The following is a 25,407-nucleotide window of genomic DNA, read 5'->3' on the forward strand; positions in this document are numbered from 1 at the left end:
TAGTCTAACTTAATACTCATATTTTCTCCTAGAGTCTTCAAAATTTTTGCATATTTCTCACAATTTCTTCGTTATTTGGTCCTTTATAATTGCCTGGTAGAATTTCGACTCTCAACCCAAAGCTTTTCCAAGATTATCAGGAGAGTCATAATTTGTATAAACTCTGTATCATTCATTAATAACAGTATTTGAGGATCATTAAGTATTTCACCTTTTTAAATTTTTCGTAGTAACCTTCGCAAATTTTCGACAAATTTCACCAAAACAATATGCTTCCATCTTTACTTACTTGTCCTAACTTGATCAATATTAAATCAGCAAGTTCATTTAAAAAAAAACCTTGCTCTAGAATTTCACCTTATTCACATCCGTTGGCAGATAGATTGGATATTATGTGACATCATTGTTTTTGAGTAGTCCATGCCAATTACCTTTGAAACGTAAGCGAAATTTTCATTGAGTAAAACGTTAGATATCTTCCAGATATCTCCATGTTTAATTTTTAGTAAAATCTTAAAACCTTCCGCATATATTTGATTAAGTTGTCTGAGAGCAAGGGCGAGAAATGTGCTCAGATCCCTAGAGATGTCTGCAAAACTAAATGTTTAATACTAAAAGTTGTTTAATACCTACTAAAACAATGATGCAATTTGGTCAATAATATGTCCAGTCACCACCGTCGTCGATAATTGCCTGTCATCTCCGAGGCATGCTTTCTACTAATTTGACGGCGTAGGCTAGTGGCAAGGATCTCCAAATCCGACGAATTTCGTAAGACAACTGTTTCAAAATGTATGTGCGTCTTCCACGAAGCTTCTGTTTAATATATGCCCTCACATTTTCAATAGGATTTGCATTGGCCGACTGCGACGGCCAAACCAATGTAACGATGCCAGATTGAGTTTTCCACTGAGTACAGAGCTTGCTGCGGTGTTTAGGATCGTTGTCCTCCTCCTCCAATCTTAATTTTTTCTGATGAGCCATCGTTTAGCAGATAGCAGTAAAGCCTTTTTGTAGATTTTTATCATTTCTCGGCATTTAGGTTGTCAGTAAAGAGGTACAAAGCGCCGAATCCCTGCTTTGAGTAGCAGCCACAAAGATGTACCTTTATTCCATCCAACTTTTACGGTCCGCTGAACAAGCCTAAGAAGTTGACCAGGCTCGCGTGAGAACAGAACGTGCCTGTATAGAATATTCATGAGTAAAAATGACATTTTCAAAATCTCTATCAAAATTCTCATGCACCCAAGCGAGCCGCTTTGTCACAAGTTTTTCTGTCAACAAAGGCTTCTTCATTGTGTTGCGCCATTTCAGATCATGAGTATGAAGAAGGGTTCGGATAGTTTCGTAGGATATATTTAAACCATTTGCCATTATTTTAGCTTGTTCTTGCGCAGTGTTAAAGCAAGATTCCGCGAAAACAGATTCACTATTCCTTTTTCATCTTTTTTGTTCACTTTTCCTATCGAAACATGAAATATGAAATCAGGAAAACCGACGAAGACGGATCACTCTTCACCACAGCAATGCTAGCTTTTACATATAGACAGAAACAACTGCATTTTTGACCGCTCAAAGTATCGATTTGATGAGTCATCCTCCGTATAATCTTCACTTAGCACCGAATGACTTCTTTTTATTCCCGTTCGTAAAAAATAAACTAAGAGGTACAATTTTTTCGACACCTTAAGAGACGGTTGATGCGTTCAAAAGGCATGTTTTGGCGGTACTTCAATAAGAGTGGCAAAAGTGCCTCAACAATTTGTTCAAACGCATGCAAAAGTGTATAGATCTTAATGGAGAATATCTTGAAAAGAACAAAGCGATTTTCGATGATTAAAAATTGTTTTTGTTACCAAATCCCGTACCTACGTAAGGGTCAAACTGTTTGAGTAGAACTTTTGTTCTTTGCCTTCGGGCCATTTTTTGTTCGTTTAAATCGGCAATTTTGCTATTCGATGTACATTCGAAGTTCTGAAACTTCAAGAAATGTTGAACGTCCAGGCGCTCTTTAATTTCATAGTGTGATAGTCGTTCCGAAAACATTAATCGATTCACCTACTGATAATGCCCCTTTTACATTTTTCTATAATCCGCGGATTCTCCCATTTCCACACATGATGCGTAATGCTAAATTTACAATAATCACCCAACCATTTCCCTTATTCCAGGACCGTTGGGACTGTCTATTTCTATTAACTTCTCTGATACATTTCCTTTTTTTCTTATATATATATTTACAAGTACATCATTTTTTAGCAAATATATAAATTATTTATATGCCTGAACATTCACTTTAAATATTATATACATATGTATGTATTTGTATATTTTTTTCCTTCAGTCCAACATTTTGAACAATTCCACAATTTCATCATCTGAAGCTTCAATAACCGCCATCAAAGCGACTAAGGAGGGACCACGTCGTATTCTCATTGTAGCCTCTAAGTCTAAAGAAATACAAATCCGTGACGCATCTTCCGGACTATTGTTGCGCACTTTGACTCTGCCCGATGCAATGAAAGCATACAGTTTACTATTGGATGATGGTTGTATCTACTGTGGCACTCAGCGGCGCGATGTACTAAAAATTGATTTTACGGTAAGTAAACTCAAGGAGATACTTAAACTGGTGAAAAACATAAAACTTGTGTTTATTTTTCCACAGACTGGGCAACATTTATCCCCATTTAATTGCGGCAGTGGGGCAGTGTCGATGCGACTTTACCAAAATAAGTTTCTACTCGTCGGTTCATACGATGGTTTTGTCTATGTAATTGATAAGGCGAAGGAACGACATTGTGGCCGTTATGCGGGCTGTTCCGGCAACATTTTAACTCTAGTGGTGATCAGCAATAAGGTAATTATTTTTGTTGTATATTATATTTGTATTACAAGGTTATTAATTTAGTTTATTTTCTTTTGGATTTTTCAGATAATAGTAACGGCTAAGGATAAAACTCTGAGAGTTATTGAACTACCGCAAAATCTTGGAACGAAACGGAAATAAATAATACTTTTTGTTTGCTATTTTTACGGTCTGCATTTCCGCTGAAATGTTGCATTTGTTATATTTTGGTTTATTTAATACATCCATTTAGGAGTGTATCCTTTTAGATTTTAGGTTATGATATACAGTTTAAAGTAATTTTTAAAAAGGTTAATTTTTTTTTATTTGTGGATATTAAATATCTTTAATTTTTTTAAATTGTATTAATTAGCATTTGATGTATAATCATATTTCTTATTGTTAATAAATTTTAATAATAAACTTGTTTTACGGTGAAATATAATGAAAAATGTAATTATAACATAACAGTTTTCAATTTATTTTCGTGGAAAATCTAAGATGTCAGACAGCAAATAATCGAGGTGGGCAATCTCTAGTCACAGAGATATGGATGAAATGTGATAAAGAACTATCCTCCTAGAGCAACAACGTCCATTCGGTCAATAGGCCCCCATCGTAGAGTGGCACTTGGAGAAAACGGCGAAAAATTAAATCACCGACCTCAAATTTCTATCCCCCACCAATCAATGTCCTCCTCGCGACAGCTGGTTTACGAAACCAAAACGGTCCCAGATTTTTATCCGACTAAGTACTGTCAAAATGGCAACATTCCTCCAATTTACTTCTTCAGTCTATCGACAATTAATTGAAAAGGCAAACATAAATAATTTTGCACTTCGTATATAAAAACTTGTTATAACTTTATTTAAACGGATTAAAACATCAGTCCATGTTTGCCAAATACATATATACAATGATTCAAATACACTAAATTATGGTAGTAATAAAGATAAAACAAATCGCATATGCATATTTTGCATACAAACAAAATTTGGAAAATATCAATTTTCAGATATTCTTCTCTATTAAACTAATAACCAATAAAATGGGAATAATAGTTAGTACATAGATATAACAGTAGTATACAGATCGCAATGATTTGTAACTTCAACTCGATTATAATTTTCACTTTATATGAAAGTAAGATACTACTTTTTTCAATTTTCTCTTTCGTTTCGTATTTAGTTTAGTATGTTGTAGAGACTTCGAACCGCTTTCACCTTTAAGCTGTCAAATTCACGGTGCGCGCATTTAACTGCATTTGGTGCAATTTTTGATTTAATTTCTGATTATGATCCTTCAGGTAGGCAATAAGATCGGCCTGTAATAAAATGTTATATACAATATAAATCATTCTATTAAAGACACCTGTAATAATAAATAATTACCTGTTTCTCTAACAACTCAGTAGTATTACCACCCGGTTGCATTAGGCCCAGTGAACCGGAAGCACTATTACCACCGCGGAGCGCATCGGGTGGTGGGGCGGATTTATTAAATTTCCGCACTTTCGCTATTTGGTACAAAAATTCATTTTAAATATGTTAGAATATTTATTTAATTTTACTTAAAGCTCGGCATACTTACATATATAGCAACCGTGAGTTGCACTCAATACCAGTGTCTCTAAAGTGTTGAAAGCGGCAATATAAGAAACCGGCGAGAGAAACCCTTCCGCACAATGTTGCCAGAAATTTACACCATAATAGTGATGAATACCCGCTTGTACAGCCAATAGCATGGAGTTCCAAAGCGATACCACATTTAGTGGTATACTCTTTTGCATGGCCGTGGCACGATGGAATTCATGATAACCATTCAGGCGTAAATCGTCGTGATGCTTTTTAATTAAGTGATCGAACAACTGCAAGGAACAAAATGTTGAATATACTATATATGTATATATAACATTTATTTGTACTTACAAATGTTATCACCCAAAAAGTCGCACGTAAGTATAGCATAATAAAATACGCTTCACAACGTTTGTCCTCTGGCCATGCAAAAGCAAGCACAATGCCAATGAAAGAGATTACACTCGAAATCAGCAAATGAATACTGTAAAAACAAAGCGTACACTTTTTTAGTTATATATTTCAGAATGGTAGGTCAGGGTAGCGATTTACAAACAATCTATTAAAATTTTTTATATACACATATTAAAATAAAAATGTACGTAATTGCAAAATAAAATTTATATTCTATGATTCCTAAATGTCACATTGTCTGGTCACGAATCACATCAACATTATTAAAACATACCTAAAAGCCGGTATTGTTTTGAGAGATTTGAAGGTACCATCCGTATTTGAAGTTAATACTGGATCAAGCAGCTCTTGTGTGTCGCTACCAAAGGTGCCAGCACCCACACCGGCTGCAGCGTTGCTTGGCGTAACAGATGCACGATTATCACCCATGTTCATATATTGAGCACTCTATTCAAGTTATTACAAAAAATGTAATAGTGCACCTTTATTTTCCACTAAAATTATTTTTACCCTATTTGCGTTGAAATTGTGTCCCAAACTGACCATATGAATGAGTAACGGCTGTGATTCAGCAACACTGTTCAATGGGCTTAAGTGCGCATCAGCTTATCGCTCCGAAATATAATTAAATTGATTACAAGTATTTTTAGTTGTTTTTCTTTTATGCAACTTTTCGCTTTTCGTTGATTGGCTAAACGTTCACAAAGAAAGGGATTCTACTATTATTTGTTTTCTAGTTTTAATTTTTTTTATTTACGTTTTGTAGTTTTACGAATTTGTTTTCGAAAGTCATTCGCAATTGGCGGCGTCAGAAAAAACATATGTTTGATACTTTCGAAACAGTGTTGTTAAACAACTTCTAATTATTATTCTGACAATTGTCTTGTGGTAAATATTCAATAGTATGAATATAATATTTATTGAAGAAAACGTAATCCCTAATTGTGTAAAAAAAGAGTTTTAATTCAAATGCCTCAATTTTACTATTAATCTTATAAAATACATTCTGCTTTGATAATTCCAGAGACTGTCAAACTGTAAATATTTTTCCGACAGACGTCTCTGTAAGCATTATCAACTGTCATTCCTTTAATTTTGATTTTGATTCTTTAAATTGTGTTAATTTAGTTGAATTGCTATTTATTTGCGATTTTAATATATTTACAACAGTTTAATGTCTTTCCACTATCCACGTAGAGTAAAAGATTTACCTGCTTTGGAACCGGATTCTGACGAAGAAGATGTTAATCAGGAGTATTGAGAATATTTGCATAATTTGAATATGTAAAATATTAAAAATCTTCTTTTAGTAGGCCTAAAAATGGGGATGAACTTCAAAAAAGTGGATCGAAGAATCATTTAGCTGTGATAGAAGCACCACCAAAAGTATTTGGAGCTTTTAGCAACATGCGAATGTTGTGAGTAATAAGAAAATTTTATTATGTTATATTTTAATCTATCATATTTAGCCCTAAGCGGTCCTCAGAATTACCCACCCTCGATTCAGATGAGTCCGAAGAAGAAGAAAACCCCAAAACTGATAATCTTAATTGTGCTATATTAAATGATTCCTTTATCATGAGTCCTGCGGACAATTCTGTACTAAAAACACCAGGCCCGCCATCAGGTGTTAAGAAAAAGCGTGCTGTTGGCAATCTGTCATTTCTTACAGACTTTAATAAATTGGCATTAAACACTGAGGGCAAGGAAAATGTAAATAAAACTGAAGATTTGTTAACAGCGGTGGTAGAAAATATACAACCAAATGCCGCCAGTACCGCAAGAAAGCCACATGTAAGCCGAGCAGTCACTTCATGCCCTCTGCAAAGTATACAGGAAGACAAGGTGGCAAACGATAACCTTACCGGAGATATTGGCCGCAAAAGTAATGAAAACTGTGCTGGAGCTGTTTTACAACGTTTTAATTCTGATCCTACGCCACAGAAAAATGACAAGTATTCAGATTTAGAAACACCACTTCGGCAAAATAACAACACAGCACTGATTCCTGCAGTAGCACCGACAAATGACGGCATTGCTGATTCGCAATTTGCCACACCACAAATTCGATCTTTCTCAGTCCAGCGGAGGCCACGAGGCTTGTGTTCGACGCAGTCTCAAAAGGAGCGTACGGCAATTGCAAATGAGTTTCGTTCTCAGAAGGTTCTGTTTCAAACGCCAATGGCTATAACGCGCGCACCCGTCGTGTGTTTACCTAATGATAGTATTACTTTATCCCTTTGTGATTCCATAAATGGTGCTGAAACTACTCCCAAAACTACAGAAAAAATACAACAGAATACTGAGAAAAATGATGTAGTTAAGCAAGAGGTAATTGTTAAATCAAAGAAGTCACTGGAGAATGCTTTTTCAAAATCAGATAAACTGGAGGAACCAGATGGAAAGAACCCACCTAACACGAAGAGTTCAGAATCCAAAGAAAAAGAGGGTAATTTGCACATTAATAATTCGGATTATACAATTATTAAAAAAATCGGTTGTGGAGGCTCCAGTTCCGTTTATTTGGCAAAAAGAAATTCGGATGGTACTGAATGCGCGTTAAAGGTAATTCACCAATTAAAAAATACTGCACAGTTCATCTTAATATTGTTTTTAGGTTGTCGATTTGCGCGGTGATCCAGTTGTTGTTGAAGGCTATTTAAATGAAACAAAACTATTGGCAAAACTTCAAGGAAACATCTGTGTGGTAGCACTCTATGAATAGTGAGTATAGAAAAAAGCAACAAACCCACTAATTCATAGACAAATTTCTACTTTTTTTGCAACAGTCAGTTATTGCGTAATGAGTCAAGACTCTTTCTCGTCATGGAAAAGGGAGACTCGGATCTGCATAAAATTTTACAGACATATACTACGAATCTGCCACTATATGTACTTATGAATTTTTGGTATCAAATTTTGCAAGCGGTTAATTACATTCACCAAAATGGTAAGATGCAATATAATATACACATTAAGATATTTTTCATATATATATCATTATACAGGCGTCATACACTCCGACTTGAAGCCAGCAAATTTTTTAATGATAAATGGTCGTTTGAAATTAATAGACTTTGGTATTGCCAGCAACATTGCACTGGACTCAACGAGTATAATCAAATTTTCTCAAGCCGGAACATTTAATTATATTAGTCCGGAAGCTCTTACCGACACATCCACGGGATCTAGCCCGATGCGCAGTAATCAACCAAAAATAAAGGTTGTTGGCAATATTTGAATATTTTAAATTAATGGACACAGAAGCGACATCAGCTTATTAAACAATTTTTCTTTTCAGATATCAACTAAATCTGATGTTTGGTCGCTTGGATGCATACTATACTTATTACTTTATAAGCGCACTCCATTCTCGCATATCAAAAATATCTATGCCAAAATCAATGCAATTACAAGTCCTACCACAAACATAGAATATCCTACAATTCCTTTATATTATCCAGCAATGCTTGTGCACGTAAATATTTTTGACTTCAAATTAAAAGTAATTAAGGTGTAGTACTTAATTTTAGTTGAATTTATAATAACTTTTTGTTCTTTTTTTTTTGGTAGTGCTACATGTAACTGTATTACGGGTCGAAGACGATTATTATTTAAAACAATTTTGAAAATACTAACATTTAATATATTAATTACCAGGGAATAATTATTGAATTGTTATTAACTTATTGAGTTTATTCCCCAAAAAGTTAAAAAAATATATAAAAATTTTTATTCATTGCTTTTATCTCTTTCAGATGGCAAAAAATTGCTTACAGCACAATCCAAAAAAGCGTCCATCTTGCGCTGAACTACTACAGTATCCGTTTAATATGGTTATACCGATACAAAATTTAGCGGTACCAACTACGATTAAAGAGAAAAATTAAAGCTCAATATACATATATATATATATAGCGTAGAGATTAAAATCATGTTTTAGTTTATATTATATCCTAATTTATCCCTAAATTATGTAGGCCACACATCTGTAAACTACAAATGCTTCTTCATTTACATATATACTATTTATAAATATAAGAACAGAGAAATAATAAATATTTTTCAAAATATACGTGCTAACGAACAAGCAAAACATAATTGAAATTCTAATCTATCACCTCATAAAGCATAATAGAGGACAAAGCAGGTGTATATCACATAAACTTAAATAATGAAATGAAAATTGAACAGCAAGCGATTGTGGTCGAAAAACGAGGCAGCAAAAGAAAATACCGGTGGCCATACACCTAAAATGCTGCGGCAAATGCTAGGGTATCCAATGCTTTTAAGATAAACCACATTAAAATGAAAGTCGATATGTTCGTTATAATTTAAATATGTTTATTTTTGTTTATCATAATATATCATTCTGCCATAAATTCCTCAAACTGTACTCCTACAATTTTCTTATTACTTGATCTGCCATCAAGTACAATTTAACCATTACTATATGTTTAAATATAATCCAACACTGATCCATCCAATCGCGTGTAAAAACATGGTTACTTGTTAACGCTGGTAATACTGCCTAAATAACTTGCATTTCCCATTTATTTATTTCACTAAACCCATTCAAAGGAAGCAGCAATATAATACTTAAACCGCTTCACTCTTCTAATCGAAATTATATCGGCTGATTTATTTTCAGTTTTAAGATTCTCTGTTTACCTACATTGTGTTTGCATACATATTTCTCCTTTATTTAATATCGATATTTTTTTAGTTTTTATTATTATTATTATTTTTTTTTTTTTTGTAGTGGCGAACGCTTTTTTTGCATTTCATATGTATTACTTTTGTTATAATTGCCAATTGTGTTGTAATAAAAATAAATGGGATTTTAATCAAATAGTTATGTAATGTGTATAGTTGATTATGCTTTTAAATCGAGACAAGCAAAATTATTGTTTGTAAGCAGCAGTTTGTTATCTTTACTTTGTCCCTTTTGTGTTTCATTATGAATAAATAAAAACGGAATGCTGAAGCTGCTTGAAACAGGTATGTCTGTAAAATTAATATACCTTTTTTAAAATATTACATGGGAATATGAAAATAGTATTTTTTCAAAACATTTAACAGAAAATCAGAATAAAGTAAAATGCTTGGCATAAATATAAATTAAAATTTTATGACTTCAATCATTCGAATTATGAAGCTTGAAATATCAATTAATGAAATAACAGCGGAAAAGGATAGTTCATTTTTAGCAGTTACTCATTTGAAGCTCAAGTCAGCTTTAGTCCTTTCAATTTGTGACTACAGAAACAAGCTTTTCGTACTACGATTTCATTTAATTTCCATTTACACTTCGTATTGATTCGTAATGATTTTTGTTCATATTATTACTGCTTAGATTAGAGAAAGTATCCCACATACAGTTTCTATAGTTTTTTATTTGTAATACTCGTATGCTCAGCTTAAATGTATCTGCTTTCTTTAAGTATTTTATATAAAAATAGATTCATTTCATTTATGTATGCTTAAGTAAATGTTGCTGTTGCTAAGGATACGCTTGCATAAGCCTTATTATGCGCGTTTCTTGTTCATTTGTTCATTTATCGGTCAGTCGTTGAAGTCTGTAATATCTTTGCAAAACTAGTTTCTTGTTGTCTAGTGTGTTCGTATTTACTCAACAATGTAAATAATTTCATTAGTTCGGCAAGATAAAATAGTCAGTTCGAATAAAGTAAACATTTAAAATATTTGCTTTATAATTATATCAAGTATGCATTGCCATTGTTAAAACTTCGAATAGAAATATAAAGTACTCCAAAATTTTTAATATCAGTTTACTTTGCATGCAAATTAAACGATTTTGTATATATATGTAAGAATTATCTAAACAACACATATTCTTATCCTTAATGTATCCAGAAGAATTGCTTATTGTAGTTGTTATTGGCGCAAAAAGAAAAAAGAATGGAAAAGCACTCAAGGAATGCAATTGTAAAAAATGTAATAAATATAGAATAATAAAAACAAATGTATTTAAATCATATAATTTAAAATGTGTTTGTATCATTTTAACTAAAGTAACTTGTATTTTAGGAAAACATTCGAAATCAAAGATATTGTAATATTAATAGAAAACTCGTCTCTTTACATCTTTATATTAGCTACAACAATGAAGAACGTTACTTTATTGTGGTTAATTACTTTAGTTAGTTTACTTGGACAGAAACTATGTTGAAGCTGAAGCCAACATCAGCTTTTTTTTCTCGATCTGCGCATTGTTTTCTCGAACCGACATTTCCAAAACAAGAGAGAGATTATATTATTTTCTTATGCATTGCGTTGTATTCGATACTTCAATATCCATTTGAATTATGATACAATTAAATTGTTTGGCGCTAAAATCATGTTGGCTTTTGATGTTTCAAATTAATAGTGACAAACATGGAATAGAAGCTGTTATAAAAAATTATTCGTAATGTAAATATGTTTATTAACTCATTCTCATATTTATACATTTTTACTAAATTGTACAGCATTAAAACTGTAACTACGGATACACAAGAGAAAAATCGTTTTATTTAACAAAAATTATGATTTTTTCACATACACGTTATTGCCACATGAGCATTATAAATGTGTTGGTAACTTTAACTCATTTAAACTATTTGCTAATGTTTTTGAAGCAATACCAGCGCTGTAGATGAAAGTTATTATTACTGTGTTTTACTTAAGCAGTTGTGTCGTTAAGCAATTTCGACATTGTGTAGTATTGTTGTTGCTTATAAACTCAAATGTGTGAAAATTTAGAATGCATTTTTCGAATTCCAATGAAATTTGCACGATTGCTTGTAATAAACCATTTTCATGTACTATTGTAATGTTTACAGTTCATTATATCTTTATTCACGATCTTTTGTGACGTATAAATTAACATTATTTGCTTATGTGTATGTGTTTATGTATGTTCATGTATTTGTATGTATAAATGCAAAGACTTTTTGTGGAACACAAACAGCATAATGCTATTCAGCTATGCAGCGCATTACATAGATTTTTGTTTTTCTTTCCTATATCCATCCTATAATCGGCTTTTCTAGCTTGCTATTTTTTATATAATGCTTGCATTTCATAATTACTAGCTTTACCCATTTTATATTAGCAATCCAGTGTAATTGGCTGTTTTAATTTGTTTTAATCTTTATATATTCTACTTTTGTTGCTTCCGCTTTCAATCATCAAACATTGCACAGTTTTAGGCTTATACTAAACTCTATATTTTTTTGCTATTTTTTGTTTTACATTTATTCACGCATAATTGGTTTGTTTTTGTTTTTTAATTTAACTTTATGTTTTTAATATCTTTTACTTTTTATCTCCTACTGTACTGTAACATAATTTTAGAATGATTCATGTTGCTGCTGTTTGTTATTAGCTACTTTTTCATCGCTTTTTAACGCTTATTGTGCAAATTAATGCTTACGTACGAACATTCCTGTTTGCTGGTAATATGCAAGTATTCTCTAACAGTTTCACTTTTGTAAGCTTATGTAAGAAATGTGCTTGCATTTGGCATATTGTGTTATGCCATTCATTATAATCCACTTCTATGGTTACTGTCCGCTTTTCTATGTAAGTAGTTGGCTGTTGTATCATATATTGTTTACTCATTGTTGTATTTGGAAGGCATTACATCTTAATTGCATTTTTCTAACGCTAAACAAACTCCAATGATGCGACATTAAATGTCCTGTAAATAATTAAAGTCAGTCGTTTTTTAATTTCAATAATTCATAATTATACAATATATCACGAATAATTAAATAACTCACCTGCGCTCCATTTGAGTGCTGCAATCTAGAAATTTCCTCATCCTTTGCTAATAAAATGCTTTGCCATTTCTCGTGCTCTTGCAGTGCATGCCCTTCAAGAGCTGACAATGTGTTGCTCTGTAGATCAATTCAAAGACAGTTATCATTTTCAGAAAGATACAAAATTTGGTTTATAATTATCTATATCTAAAGAAGTTTGTAAAGTGGTTTAGAAACAAGAAATCGTTAACTTCAGTTGCACCGTCGCTGCTAAGGTTATCATTCTAATGTATAATTTTATATATGATTTTAGTTTAAACGATAAAATTTGATTATATAAATTATAGAAATTAATATCTCCACCAATGCTTTTAAATTCATCTTCGAACTTTCTCTTCGTATTATATAACAACACTATGTACACATACATGTAGCAAACCGCAATTTGGTGAAACAATATTTCCATGAATCTTAATTTTATAATTGATAATTGAAGCCTCAACTGAAATATCGGAGCAAAACTTAAAACACAAAGATTTTTTGACTTACAGTCTTCTTAACGAGCTTAGTTAACTCATCCACCTTGGCGCGCAGTTGAGTATTTTGCAGACGCAGTTCAACTGCATCCACATCGTTGCCATTACCACTGCTTCCACCATCACCACTACTGTTGCTACTAATACGATTATTGCTATTGATTAAGTTATCATTATGTGAGTTGTTGTTTGTGTGGCTTGAAGAGGTGTGATTACTGTTGCTGCTGTTGGTATTAGATTGTGTTGATTTGTTACTACTGCTGCTAGCCGCTTTATTGACTGCAGCTAATTTTAATTGTGAGGCCAAAACCTGTTCCACCCACTGCTCAAAGGATACACTAAGCGCGGTGCTGGCACAAGCTTTAACTGCTTCTGGATAGAGACGCTGGAATATTTCACGGACATGTTTCTCGTCATTAGCGGAAACGGTTGGGGAATTGGCTGTGGCGGAAGATTGTTTTTGCGAAGCTGCGAAAAGCTGCTGTTGTTGCTGAAAATAAAAATAAAACGATCAAGGATTTAGACAAGAAACATTATAATTAAGCTTCTGGGGTTAAAGAAAATATTGTTAAATTATTTTTTATAAAAGTTTTGGATTGAAACATGCACTTACAACTAAGCTTGCATTTTCGCTCTTAGACGCTTTACTTTGTCTAGCTGTTGTTTCACAACTTTGTAAAGCTTCAACCAACTTCCAGTTTTTCTTACGCAAATCCTAAAGCGAAATATGAAAACATATTAGTATAAGAATAAAAGAACAAATACGGAAAACCGAAATTATTTATGAAACTGTGTGGTATGAATTTAGAACTTCGCGAATAATAAAATTAAAACTGGAAGTTATTTTAAGTCTTAAGAATGATTTGAACAAATTTCGCTAAATTACTATGAACGCTTAGATCCATAATACTGGTATACCGTATTAATATTTTTTGTTCAATTTTTCGATTTGTTTTTGATTTCTTTTTAAATGTGGGCATCAAGATAACCCAATGCTTATAATATAATCGAATTTTATACGAATCATTTTCAAAACTACGTGAGAGGATTCGCAACGATTTGAACCTAATAATAATGTTTTATTAGTAATTAGAGACGAAATAATAGCTAGGGGAGCTACTTTTTCTAGAATTACCAATTATGTAGAATTGCACTTGTGCACTTATAAATTATATGAATATGTATATCATATATTGTAACTTACATCGTTCTTTTCTTTTTGTTCCTGGAGCTGTTGTAGTAACTCCTTTTCGCGTAGGTTCAGTTTGTCCACAGTCTGCTCGACTTGTTGCAGTTGCTGGTGCTTACTACCGATGTCCTGCTGGAGTGACTGCACCAACTTCTGCAAATCATTATGTGTTTGTGCATTAAGTTGTGTTTGCGCTTCTAAACCGCTCAATTGTGTTAATAATGAGGCATGCTTAGTATTAAATTCGGCCAATTGTTGCTCTTTCTCAGCCAATTGTAACTTGAGTACATCGTATGTTGCCTGTAAACCAGATTGTTCCTTAGATTGTTCCGCTGCATGATTGTTTATGCCGGCCAATTGTTGTAGCAACTCGTTATTTTTAGCTTGCAAGGCTTCAAGCTGATTCTGTTTCTCCGCCAAAGCTGTGTTTCGTGCCTCAAGATCTTGCCGGACCTGCATCAAATCAGCTTTGATTGATTCGTGTGCATTTTGTAAGTTATGTACTTCCAACTGTCGTTCAGCGTTTTCGATTTCAAGAGTTTTCGATTTTTCGAGTTCTACAATTCGGTTATTCGAAATTTGTTCGAGCTCTTCACGCTGCTGTTCGAGGAGACTTATTTGTTGTTTTAGCTCTTCGTTCGCCTGATTACAGGCGTTAACCAAACAGGTAAGATCGTTAATGCACTTATCCTTGTGCATCGATTCGCTTTGTAACCGTTGCAATTGTGCAAACAAATCTTGGGAACCGTTTTGTTTTTCAATTAAAAGTTTGGCTTGGAATTGTTTACGCTCCTGTGCGAACTTGTCGTTGAGTGCTTGCATGTCCTGAGTGAGTAAAGCAATCTGTTGATCTTTGGAATTAATCGCTTCAACGTAATTTTTGACAGTAGCATTCAATTGGGCACGTTCTGCATTAATTTCTGTACGTAAATCGCGCAATTTTGCTTGAATACCTATGGATGCTTCTTGTTCTTCAGATAAAGCTTTCTCCTTCTCCTCTAATTGGCGTTTTAATTTCTGGCATATATCATCAGACCATTCCGAATGAGTTGCAGGCGTATCTTGTTGCTTATTCAACAAATAATCGATAAGTATTTGTATCTCGGAACGATTAAGCTCGGCACGACGGAAGAGATTCATGAGTAATGAAACGCCAATAGTATCTGAATCAGAAAGTTTATCGAGTGCAAGTACAAGCTCTTTGGTGGCAGCAGTCTCTTTGTTCTGTTTCTTATTTTGCTGTTTTGTTTTATTGTTTCCACTGGTATTATTAGCAGCATGTGCCTTTGGTGAGCCTTGACGTACTTTCTCATCCTGCTGTTTAAGCTCCTTTGCAACTTGTGGTTGTACAACAGGTTCGGCTACTGGCGGTTGCTGCTGTTCACTAACGGGCAAAATTGTCTTTTCGACTGATACATTTTTATCCTTTTTACCATTCTTTTCTTTTTTGTTATTATCCTTCTTATCGTGTTTCTTTAACTCAACTGTATCCTTAGGTTGCTTCGTTTCGAAAGAATTTGCTTGTTCTTCAATAACCAAATTCTCACGCACCACAACTGGTTCATTCTTATTCACCAAAATTCCCGAAGTCTTGCTCTTCTTCTCCTTCTTTGATTTCTGTTTTGAATTTTCTTTTTCACGCTCAACAATGCTGGCGCGTCGCACGGCTTCTGGAGTGGCACCAACAATCACTTCTGGATCTGGATCGAATTCAACATGAGATTTAGACAAACCCTGCGGCTCATCATCCACAGATGTTGGTTCGGATTGAGCATCGGAATCCTCCTGCTCGGTATTGTCTTTTTGCTGTTCACGTTGTAATTTTTTTTTCTCACGTTTCAGATCCTTTTTTGTTGTTTGTTGTTTTTTTGGTTTCTTTGCAGCCACTTTGCTCTGGGCGTAGATTTTGTCAGTGAACGCCTTCTTTTCGGCAACGATATCTTCAAATGTTTTACGACGGAAAATGCTATTAATGAAGAGAAGCGAGCAGAGAGAGGCGAGAAAGATGCAGGTAATTACAACCAATAAGTGGAAGTCCATCATTGCATAATTTTATCAAATGAACCTGCACAAGATTAGTAAATAGAAACAGAAATTACCAAAATGTTCGTCATAATAATTATATAATATTTATTAAGAATATCAAAAAATAAATAAGATTAAAGATTTATAAGCAAAGTAAAATAATACTATTTAACAAAAGTCTGTGCGATTAGAATTAGGGTGCCTGCGGAGTGGACGCTCACATACAAAACGATTCCAAAGCGGATTTCGATCAGCGTTGCTCAATTTTAGGTACCGCAGAGAAATACGAAATTCAGCGCTGAATTCCGAGCGCTCTGTGCTATTATAACGTTTTTTTATGTTTATTTGTAACAGTTTCATTTAACCGCAATAGATTTAGTTCGAATATATTTAATAATTAATTAAGGAATGTTTTGCGTGTAAAATAAACAATTGGGCGTAAAAAACGGGTATTTACTACCCCCCTTTAGATTAGGAATTTGCCGTCATAAATTTGGTCTAAAATATATCAATAGCGGGTATTTTATAAACACTAAAGAATTAGGGATTTCCCGTCATAAGTTTTCCTTCGAAAATATTAAAGCGGATATTCTAAATATTGTTCTAACACATTCGTGGTTGTTCCTTGTAAGCTAAATATATACATATGTACATATATGCAAATACAAATGGATTTCCATATGAAAATGTACGCATAGTTTTGATGCGGATTTCTCGGTTTCGTCGATTTTTCGCTCGGCTCTATTCGCTATTCTGTGCTTATATGCTATTTTTTAATGTTGCTGTCAAAATAATTCGACTTTTTAACTTCAGTTCTTCTTATCTACCCATATATGAATATATGTACATATATGTATATATAAATATGTATATACGTAGACTGATGAAATTTTATTTCATTCGCCTCAGAAAAACAATTTAATTGAAGACTCGATGGAAATATATTCGATTAATATAGGAATGCAATTCCCAGAAATGCTTATCACTTGATGCACATGCAGAAATAAACGGAACTCTTATCAATGAAATGATATTTTTACGCTCAATAAAGCTTTAATTCAGTTGCTACAATGAAATGTTCGCTTTTAAGGCAAAAATAATATATTTCACAAATATTTAGTATGTACGAACAAAAAATTCAATGCCAAAAAACTGTGATAAGTAGTTGAAGACATGGACATTTCGATATGACGTGTACTTTCGAAATTAAAACAAGCAATACAATTATCTACAATGGCAAAATTTGGCAACTAAAAGCTAAATATGTTCTTCAATGCGTACAGAGTGTATATACATAAGTATGTAGATGTTTCCCAATTGGTTTACACAGAATATATTTATGTTTATAATACGCATTTATCGTATACCTGCACATATATGCATATACTATGTATATAGTACACATATGTACGTAGACAACAACCTTCTTTACGGATCGACGTTCAAGGTTCCTTTCGGGTACAATTCTTCCCTTATCTTAACATTTGTTCTGTTTAATCAAGCTTTTCGTATGAGAGTACATACGTATGTACATATGTACATATACAGAGTACATTCAAAACGAGTAATTTCGATTTATTGTACCAATTGGTAATCTGGGTAAATAATTTTTACATACATATTTTTTGTTGTACATGATTGACAAATGTCATAAAATAATGTTGACGATCGTATGCTGTACAAATATTTTTCACCTCCAACAATTTATCGTTTACAGTACTTTTTTGTATTCACATTCATTTTTTGACCACATTATTTTTTTTCAATTGATTTGATTCTGCACATACTTATACACATACTCATCTTTATAAATTTATTTCTTGTCAAGTAAATACAACTGTTGAAGTTTCACAAATTATTTAGTGGAAACTTCGGTAAAATCAATTTAAAAACGAAAAAATAAAACGTTTAATTTTGTAAGATGATTCTCCAGTTGACATACATAAATTATTTCAGATATTAGGCACGATATTAAGAATATAAAAATAACTAAGCAAATAAAATGTTTTTTATTATTTTATTACCCAGCTTTATCGGAAAAAATTATTTGTTAAAACTTGACTTTATTCTAAATGAGTATTGGCAGCCGAACATACAAGAATCTTAATTTATATTCTACCTTCATCATCATCTAGTTTCATTTGACATATGCATACCTATACATACATATGTACATATATACCAAAATTCATAAGTTATATCAATTCACTTTTGTAAGCATTTAAATGGAAGAGAAGCCTATGGATACTATGAATACAAAACCCGATCAGTAACGGTAAACTCATTGAAAATACAAATCAAATTCAGTACCATCCGTATTTATTTACATATGAAATGTAAGTATATTTGCGCAAATAAGTATACAAGAGTGGATATATCTATTAAAATATGCCTTCATACATGTACGTATGTATGAATTTGGAGATTGCGTCAACCAACTGTTTCGTAAAAATTTTATAAATTCCCAACACTTGCCTTCAGTGGGTTCTTCCAAATTTTTAAAGCCGGTTTGATCAGCAGTTTAACTTAAAATTTATATCTTTTGATGAGTCAATTCGCAAACCATTCAAATGATCACAGATTTGAAATTATTTTGCAATGCTTTGGCTAAACCAGCTTAACATTTTCTGTTTCATTTTCCTTTGCTTGAATCATGATAGATTACGCGAGGCTGGTTTCGGAAATGTTTCACTCTTGTAGTGACGCCTTTGCACTTTTATAACTATAAAATCGTGTATGTGAAGCACAGAAAGACATAAAGCCATGATTGAACTCATCCAAAAATACCAAAGCTAGATATTTAACAAATCTTTTACCTTATATATAAATATAAATTTAATTTCTCTCTAATAGCATATTGGTGTATTAAATTATCTCTTACATGTTAATATTTTTATTGAAAAATGTATGTATATACAGTCCATATGCACAAGTTCACCCATATTGCATGGTATCGTAAGTATATTCCAACTAATATGCTGGTTTTGAAGATCCGGCATTAAAAATATCGCCGATTAAAGCTTACGTCTCAAATGTATACACATACACATGCACATGCATACATTATATATGTGTGTATGTACCTAAGTTTGCACGCTTTAACAGTAATCGTGCTTATATTATATTAATAGGCCGGATGGGCGACTCGGTCTAATGAATTGGATTTGGGTTGGACGAAAAAGAGGACGAGGGAGGGGAAAGTGATCGTTTGTTTGACTGTTTGCCGGCCGGTAGATTGTACTTGTACATTTATATATTACTATTACTGTGTCATATAAAGTAATATAAACAACGATAAAGCGAAATGAAAAATCAACGAGAAAAAAAAAAAACAAATATGTATACGTGCACGTACCTATTTTGTAGCACTGTGTAAATGCCGATAGAGGTCATTAACCGGAAGAGTTTGATTGGGGAACGCCGTCTTAAACACGGCCTGTTACTTATTACGGATAATGCCCAAAAATTTAGAACAATTTATGTAAATGGAACAAACATATGTATATTTTCATGGTTATATCAAGTACTATAAATTAAAAAAGTTGAAGCTTTAAATTAATATAGAAAATTTTCTTTGAATTTCAAGACGGATTGGCAACAAAAAAAGCAAAAATATAAAGTCTGACTATGCAGGTAAAGCATTATCATTATTGCTTACAGTTAAATTTTTAATTCTACTAAATGATGCCAATTAAATAGGAAAAATAGATACTCCAATTTAAAACCTTTAAAAAAGTTGACTTTACCTTTTAGAAAAATGAACTGACATTCAAAACACATATGTAAGTATGTATGTACATATGCACATCAAAATTCTCACGTTTAGTTGCTGTATTTTAAAAGCTTAATTGACACATTTCATGACGGTACCGGCAAGTTCACTTAATACAAATATGACAGACATTAAGGCATTAAAAAATATAACATTATAGTAAATTGGACAGAAGGAGTAAGAGGAAGGCTATTTGTACAAAATTATTTTGAAAGGCAGTCTTCTTAGACAGCGCTTTTTTAAAATACAAATTATAATTTTATATACAAAAGAGATTACATAGGACTTTTAGACATATATGACCCTCAACACAATATATCAATTGTCATATACTGGATTGATCTTGATTCATAACACAAAAGATATCAATATATAGTAATTATATACAAATAGATTTTGTATTATCTTATTAAAATAAATTCGTAACCTATTAATACAAGCTTCAATTCACTTTTTTTAGATGATTTTGTTGACTCCTTCAATAACCAACTTCACTTTTTTCGATCCGTGCTCTATGTGTATAATTACTACTCGGCACGTCAACGCTCCAACTTACTTTGTTTTTGTTGTAATATTGTAAGTAATAAAACACGATATGTACGCTAAATTCTTCTTATTCTAATTGGAATATATCAAATAAAAATGAGAATGTGAATATTTGAGCCAAAAAAAAAATTTAGTATTCGTATGTAAACTGGTAGATAAAAAAAAGTAAATATGTAGATGGATGGGCACACAATTTTGGCAGCGAAATACATCGCACAATGTTTTCCTTTTATTTTGGCAAATAAGAGAATTATGTTAATAATCTGCTAATTAATGAATCCGAGACATTAGTAGTACCAAAAATTAAGGTATGTGAACCCAAAATGTCTATCAAAATGGCATTAAACTACAGTACTCTTATTTTGAAGTTTTTGAGTCATCTAACCACTTTTTCTCTCACTGTTTCATCTTATTTTAATGATGAGCAAAAACTTAGAAAGACAAGATTTTTTGTACCGCCAACTGAACAGCTCATGAAATTTACATCAATGCAGTTAATCATAGATCACAAATACTAAAAGAAAGGTATGTGTATATTTCTTGAATTGCTTTGAAAAGGTCCATATTAATGTTGGTTTTTAATACATTTAGGTGTCTATGGACCACGCCCTAAATTCGACGGATTTTATCAATTTTTCTGATCACTTGCCTATTTAAAATATGTAGCACTTTAAGGTGATGCATTGCACTCCCTAATTAAACAAACCATTATTTTACTAAAAGCTTCTTCAAGGTAATGACTAAAAATATCATTCATATTTTTTCACCTTTCCTTACAAACTTCTTAAGAAATATATTAATGAAATTTTTATGCTTCTTGCGTAAATAATTATGACAAATACATTTTGTGATCTTTTATTACTTAAAATTAATTAATTAGCATTGCAAATTTTCACAATATTTTTTGACAAAAACAGGAATGAGCTAATATAATGCAATGTACATCAAGATCTTTGCACTTTTATCGCAAATCAATTAAAGTATTAGTTATGAGTAATGCATACCTCAACAAATATTAATTAATTCACATTTAGAACCTAAAACATTTAATTCTATTGCTGCCTGACACCAAAAATGCAACGTAGGCAGCAAATTTCTTTTTCTTGTTTCTTTTTTTTCTTTTGGCACTTTCCACGCCAGCACCGCCATTGCTGGTCACAGAAAAAGTCGGGACAATGTGAATGAAAAAATGAAATTTGCCGACTTGAGAAAGACCCTATTGCTTTTGGACAATTATCTTTATCATATGCAAATAATTGAAGTGAGTTATGTTTATAATAAAACTTACAATTTATATTATGCCTTCAAAATTCTGCAATTAATTAATTAAACACTTTATATTTAAAGAGCACAAGTATTCAAATTCCGAAATCCTTCTACTCCACTTGTTCGTCGTCTTTGCTTCAATCAAAAAATGCAAAATTTCTACTGTCACATCAGACAACGTTGCCAGAGTCAAAATATGTTAGAAATAAGACGAATATGGGGAAAATGAGAAGTTGTAATAATTATTTTTATATGTAAATTAATAATAAAAAATAATAAACGTAAGTAGTTGATTATGTGAAATAATTAAAACCAATTCAAATAAGGAAAAGAGCGTATCAGAAAATGTTCTGAGTTTCGAAAGAGAAAAAAATATTATATTTATCTAACCAATAAGGCAATCTTTCCAATAAGTATGTCCTCCTTACGAACAAATCTAATATGAACGCAATATATACATAAGAAATTTTTACCAATTTAATAGTGCTGGATTTGTCACTCTCAATTTTTAAATGGAGTTTAACCTTAAATTATTAAATCTCCAATTAGAGAGATCTGAGCTACAATCATTGTTGACAGTCAGCTGTTAAGTTATTTCTGCTTATTTGAGCTATAATAAGTAAAGATTATTAAATTAATGAATAAATAGCAATACTAGAAAATATGATAGAGATAAAAGCAAAATTTGTACGAGCAGATTCTGCAATATATGCTTCAGGAGAACGGGTAGAATGTCTGATCGAATTTGGCCATCGTGGCAATGACAGGTATTTATAAGAGCTTTGGTGCAAATATTCGAATTATTTACATCTAGTAAAAAATTTATAGAGAGGAGAACTTGGCTTGGGCCTCCGCGCAACTCCATTGCTATCGAAAAACCAACTATAACATCACTTCAGGGGACAAAATAAATGAGTTAGCAGAGCTAGTTGGTAAAACTGCTTTAGATGCAGGAGCACAAGCTAATGGTGATATATTAATTGCCACTAAGCCAAAGATATTATTTTGCGATTTAAAATTATTGCCAAGTGAAACGAAAATTTGTAAGTAAATATATGAACTTGTACAAATTAAACCAAGATATAATTAAATTAAGTTTAATTTTTAACTTAGATTTTTTCAATGAAATTTTACCTCGTAATGGTCCGCCTACGTATCGGGGTCACGACATTAAGTACTTTTACAGGATTACAATAGCCACACAAAGAGTTAAATCTAAAGTGCAAATGCTTAGTGTGCCTATACGGGTATTACCTATACCAATAATTGCACGGCCTGATGAGATGCATTGCACTGAAGAAACAAATGACGAGCTAGCGCCTACTAATCCCTTCCTTGAAAAAAGAGAAATATCCGAGTTGGAAATATCATGGCATCACCTTAAGGTATTACAAAGATATTGATAATTGCTGTAAATTGTATAAAAGTTGTTATTTGTATAGAATGTAACTGCCCGCCGAGCGCCTAAATATTATCGTATATCTAACAAGCGTGGATTTGTTGGTCGGTTTTGCTTGTTTAAACCGTCTTACAAAATCGGGGAAGATATAGTGGGTAGCCTTGACTTTAGCAATTGCAAAGTACGTTGTGTCCAATTTTCAGTGAAACTGCAAGCTCAAGAAATATCACTTCAAAGTAATGCCGATCAGGCAAATGAGTTCAATGATGCATCCTCTGTAAATTCCCTGGACTTGGCAAGTATCGCTAGTGGAACAGCAATAGATAATTTACATAAATCGAAGACATCTGGTAGCGCACGGGATATTGCCGACGAGGAGCCTATAGGAAAGATTAGCACACTGGCAACCATTCATCAAATGTGCTATGCTATGTTGAAGACCTCTGTGATTATACCTATACCATTACATGTAACACCCTCATTCCGAACCGATTTGGTCGAGCTACGATGGCGTTTACATTTTGAATTTGTCACAAGCACAATGATGGACTTTGGTAAACCCAATCCAATAGAGGGTGAGCTCAAAGCTCCTGCCGAAATACCTGTAGAAACAATGGTGTGGAATTTGCCAATTGCTGCAATATACGCTGCTAACCCCCTTCAAATATATTCACCCAGCCAAACACATAGTCTATTGATTAAGTGAACAATGTACATTTGTATGATCAGAGCATAGTGTACACACATACCCACGTTAAGATATGTAGTGCACACTTTTAAATATATTAATTGTAATAATTTAGAATGTAAAATTAGATGATATATATTAAAAATAAACTTAATTTGAAGATATTTTGAAGGTAATTAATATTTTTTAATTCCGAGTTCAGTTTCAATTTAATATATATCTAATGTTTTATCGCCCTACTTTTCCGAGTTTAGTATCTGTTTTGGGATTCGCAGTCAAATCCTGGACAGCAACAATTGTTTCATTGATTTTTGTTTGTAACTCACGTAAACTTTGTATTTGTAATAGACGCAAAATGCGTACTGGATAATCTAGTGCAGAGTCATCGGAGACTACATCATTGCCTTTTTCAAAGGGGAAAGGTGTCCCAGTTATAGCCTGTCGATTCTTAGCGGAAGGTGAAAGTCTTTCATGTACTACACGTGCAACTGCTTCTAATAGAATAAGATGGTTCGGATGTTGTGGTATTTTCAGTTTAGTTGCCAATGCGCGAACACCCGTAATGAAATCTTTATGGTTAACTGCAATTAAAATAAAATCCAATATTTCATCAAATAAGTACTATGTATAAACGAAGAAACTTACAGTCCATATTGTCAAAGAAATTCTCAGCTTTTATGCTAGGAGCTATTGATTTGTTCTGCTGCTTACTAACTTCAATCGAGTTGATATCTTTGTAACTCTCAGGAGCATCCAGGAATTCCAAACGAATGGCGTAGCCAAGAAGCCAAGTAATTTCTTCTAATGGTGTAACAAATTGTGGCATACTAAGGTCATATTTGTAATTTTCATACGCTTGCTCCCATATCTCAAGCTCGTCGACCTTCCGAAGGTCCTCGCGATCTTCAATTTTATATTGACGTATTTTTTGGTCTTCCAACCACAGTATGGTGCTTGCAAACACCTTTCGATCTTTAAAGTAAAATCATTAATATATGCCCACTTTAAAGTTAAATTGGACCTACCATTAACATCAACACTACCAGGTGCTGGATGTTCCAGAGCTTCTAACTTTAGCTTTAACATATTTAAATTAACTCAGAAATGTTTTAGAAAAGTTATTTTGTGCAATTGAATGTCACTTTCTGCAAAAAACTATCAAGATATCGATAGCTTTTAACCTCGTAAATACCCACTATTTCGTACTTATTATTATTTTATCGATCAGATTTGATTAAACATATAATTTTCTTACAAAACTATTTTCAGCAAAAAATTAAATGTTTTAGCGAATGAGAAAGTTTTAAAAGAAACTAATCAAAATTCGAGTATTAATATTTTTCTTGTTCACTTAGGTTTCTCTTGTTTCACCTAGGGTTAA

At 32.6% G+C, this 25,407-nt stretch overlaps 6 protein-coding genes across 14 annotated transcripts in view; 3 read left to right on the forward strand and 3 right to left on the reverse strand.

Moving 5' to 3' along the window:
• The window catches only part of LOC105230283 (serine-rich adhesin for platelets), a 41,144-nt gene extending 37,594 nt beyond the window's left edge, over positions 1-3,550 (forward strand). For all 4 annotated transcript variants that reach the window (XM_011210972.4, XM_011210973.4, XM_011210974.3 and 1 more), the window contains exons 5-7: positions 2,345-2,602; positions 2,669-2,860; positions 2,936-3,550. In XM_011210972.4, the coding sequence (XP_011209274.2) occupies positions 2,345-2,602; positions 2,669-2,860; positions 2,936-3,010 (525 nt within the window). In that variant the 3' untranslated portion in view covers positions 3,011-3,550. The remainder of the gene's footprint in view (positions 1-2,344; positions 2,603-2,668; positions 2,861-2,935) is intronic.
• A 125-nt stretch (positions 3,551-3,675) lies between these two features.
• Positions 3,676-5,630, reverse strand: LOC105230282 (transmembrane protein 192). Its single transcript, XM_011210971.4, has 6 exons — positions 5,350-5,630; positions 5,114-5,286; positions 4,777-4,909; positions 4,439-4,715; positions 4,240-4,364; positions 3,676-4,172 (listed from the first exon to the last, which is right to left on the reverse strand). Exons 1-6 carry the CDS (start codon positions 5,383-5,385, stop codon positions 4,074-4,076), a joined length of 843 nt encoding a protein of 280 aa, XP_011209273.1. The 5' UTR covers positions 5,386-5,630; the 3' UTR covers positions 3,676-4,073.
• A 291-nt stretch (positions 5,631-5,921) lies between these two features.
• On the forward strand, positions 5,922-9,597 carry LOC105230280 (dual specificity protein kinase TTK). Of its 4 annotated transcripts, none has more exons than XM_049449220.1 (8): positions 5,922-6,093; positions 6,150-6,257; positions 6,309-7,404; positions 7,457-7,563; positions 7,629-7,789; positions 7,848-8,062; positions 8,141-8,344; positions 8,598-8,960. In XM_049449220.1, the coding sequence occupies exons 1-8, from the start codon at positions 6,014-6,016 to the stop codon at positions 8,727-8,729; spliced, it is 2,103 nt and encodes a 700-aa protein (XP_049305177.1). In that variant the 5' UTR covers positions 5,922-6,013; the 3' UTR covers positions 8,730-8,960. The 4 variants fall into 4 exon arrangements, with proteins under 4 accessions (XP_049305177.1, XP_049305178.1, XP_049305179.1 ...); XM_049449221.1 differs by having other exon boundaries at positions 6,153-6,257; XM_049449222.1 differs by having other exon boundaries at positions 5,923-6,093; positions 8,141-8,317; positions 8,598-9,597.
• Positions 9,163-22,110, reverse strand: LOC105230281 (ribosome-binding protein 1). Of its 3 annotated transcripts, none has more exons than XM_011210968.4 (6): positions 21,962-22,110; positions 14,346-16,395; positions 13,755-13,856; positions 13,155-13,631; positions 12,627-12,743; positions 9,163-12,544 (listed from the first exon to the last, which is right to left on the reverse strand). In XM_011210968.4, exons 2-6 carry the CDS (start codon positions 16,371-16,373, stop codon positions 12,536-12,538), a joined length of 2,733 nt encoding a protein of 910 aa, XP_011209270.1. In that variant the 5' UTR covers positions 16,374-16,395; positions 21,962-22,110; the 3' UTR covers positions 9,163-12,535. The 3 variants fall into 3 exon arrangements, with proteins under 3 accessions (XP_011209270.1, XP_011209271.1, XP_011209272.1); XM_011210969.4 differs by lacking the exon at positions 21,962-22,110 and adding an exon at positions 21,678-21,852; XM_011210970.4 differs by lacking the exon at positions 13,755-13,856.
• A 106-nt stretch (positions 22,111-22,216) lies between these two features.
• LOC105230279 (RAB6A-GEF complex partner protein 2) lies at positions 22,217-24,202 on the forward strand. The gene is made up of 4 exons (XM_049449224.1): positions 22,217-22,706; positions 22,768-22,982; positions 23,053-23,324; positions 23,382-24,202. The coding sequence occupies exons 1-4, from the start codon at positions 22,603-22,605 to the stop codon at positions 24,042-24,044; spliced, it is 1,254 nt and encodes a 417-aa protein (XP_049305181.1). The 5' UTR covers positions 22,217-22,602; the 3' UTR covers positions 24,045-24,202.
• Positions 24,055-25,211, reverse strand: LOC105230278 (RNA transcription, translation and transport factor protein). The gene is made up of 3 exons (XM_011210964.4): positions 25,052-25,211; positions 24,672-24,998; positions 24,055-24,607 (listed from the first exon to the last, which is right to left on the reverse strand). Exons 1-3 carry the CDS (start codon positions 25,110-25,112, stop codon positions 24,255-24,257), a joined length of 741 nt encoding a protein of 246 aa, XP_011209266.2. The 5' UTR covers positions 25,113-25,211; the 3' UTR covers positions 24,055-24,254.
• Positions 25,212-25,407: the final 196 nt, after the last annotated feature.

Source organism: Bactrocera dorsalis, chromosome 2, assembly GCF_023373825.1.
Source record: "Bactrocera dorsalis isolate Fly_Bdor chromosome 2, ASM2337382v1, whole genome shotgun sequence".
In the NCBI taxonomy this organism is placed as follows: domain Eukaryota; kingdom Metazoa; phylum Arthropoda; class Insecta; order Diptera; family Tephritidae; genus Bactrocera; species Bactrocera dorsalis.

Excerpts from the sequence above, each read along its gene's own strand:
- LOC105230281 (XM_011210968.4), bottom strand. The coding sequence starts at position 16,373 with ATGATGGACTTCCACTTATTGGTTGTAATTACCTGCATCTTTCTCGCC. Across the intron at positions 13,857-14,345 it reads AACAAAAAGAAAAGAACGAT|GATTTGCGTAAGAAAAACTG; the intron begins GTAAGTTACAAT and ends ATTTCGCTTTAG. Across the intron at positions 13,632-13,754 it reads GCGAAAATGCAAGCTTAGTT|CAACAACAGCAGCTTTTCGC; the intron begins GTAAGTGCATGT and ends TTTTATTTTCAG.
- LOC105230278 (XM_011210964.4), bottom strand. The coding sequence starts at position 25,112 with ATGTTAAAGCTAAAGTTAGAAGCTCTGGAACATCCAGCACCTGGTAGT. Across the intron at positions 24,999-25,051 it reads TGGTAGTGTTGATGTTAATG|ATCGAAAGGTGTTTGCAAGC; the intron begins GTAGGTCCAATT and ends TTTACTTTAAAG. Across the intron at positions 24,608-24,671 it reads TTTCTTTGACAATATGGACT|TTAACCATAAAGATTTCATT; the intron begins GTAAGTTTCTTC and ends TTTTAATTGCAG.
- LOC105230279 (XM_049449224.1), top strand. The coding sequence starts at position 22,603 with ATGATAGAGATAAAAGCAAAATTTGTACGAGCAGATTCTGCAATATAT. Across the intron at positions 22,707-22,767 it reads GGCCATCGTGGCAATGACAG|AGAGGAGAACTTGGCTTGGG; the intron begins GTATTTATAAGA and ends AAAAATTTATAG. Across the intron at positions 22,983-23,052 it reads GCCAAGTGAAACGAAAATTT|ATTTTTTCAATGAAATTTTA; the intron begins GTAAGTAAATAT and ends TTTTTAACTTAG.
- LOC105230280 (XM_049449220.1), top strand. The coding sequence starts at position 6,014 with ATGTCTTTCCACTATCCACGTAGAGTAAAAGATTTACCTGCTTTGGAA. Across the intron at positions 6,094-6,149 it reads GAAGAAGATGTTAATCAGGA|TAGGCCTAAAAATGGGGATG; the intron begins GTATTGAGAATA and ends ATCTTCTTTTAG. Across the intron at positions 6,258-6,308 it reads TTTAGCAACATGCGAATGTT|CCCTAAGCGGTCCTCAGAAT; the intron begins GTGAGTAATAAG and ends TATCATATTTAG.
- LOC105230282 (XM_011210971.4), bottom strand. The coding sequence starts at position 5,385 with ATGGTCAGTTTGGGACACAATTTCAACGCAAATAGG. Across the intron at positions 4,716-4,776 it reads CTTTTTGGGTGATAACATTT|TTGTTCGATCACTTAATTAA; the intron begins GTAAGTACAAAT and ends TGTTCCTTGCAG. Across the intron at positions 4,173-4,239 it reads CTGAGTTGTTAGAGAAACAG|GCCGATCTTATTGCCTACCT; the intron begins GTAATTATTTAT and ends ATTTTATTACAG.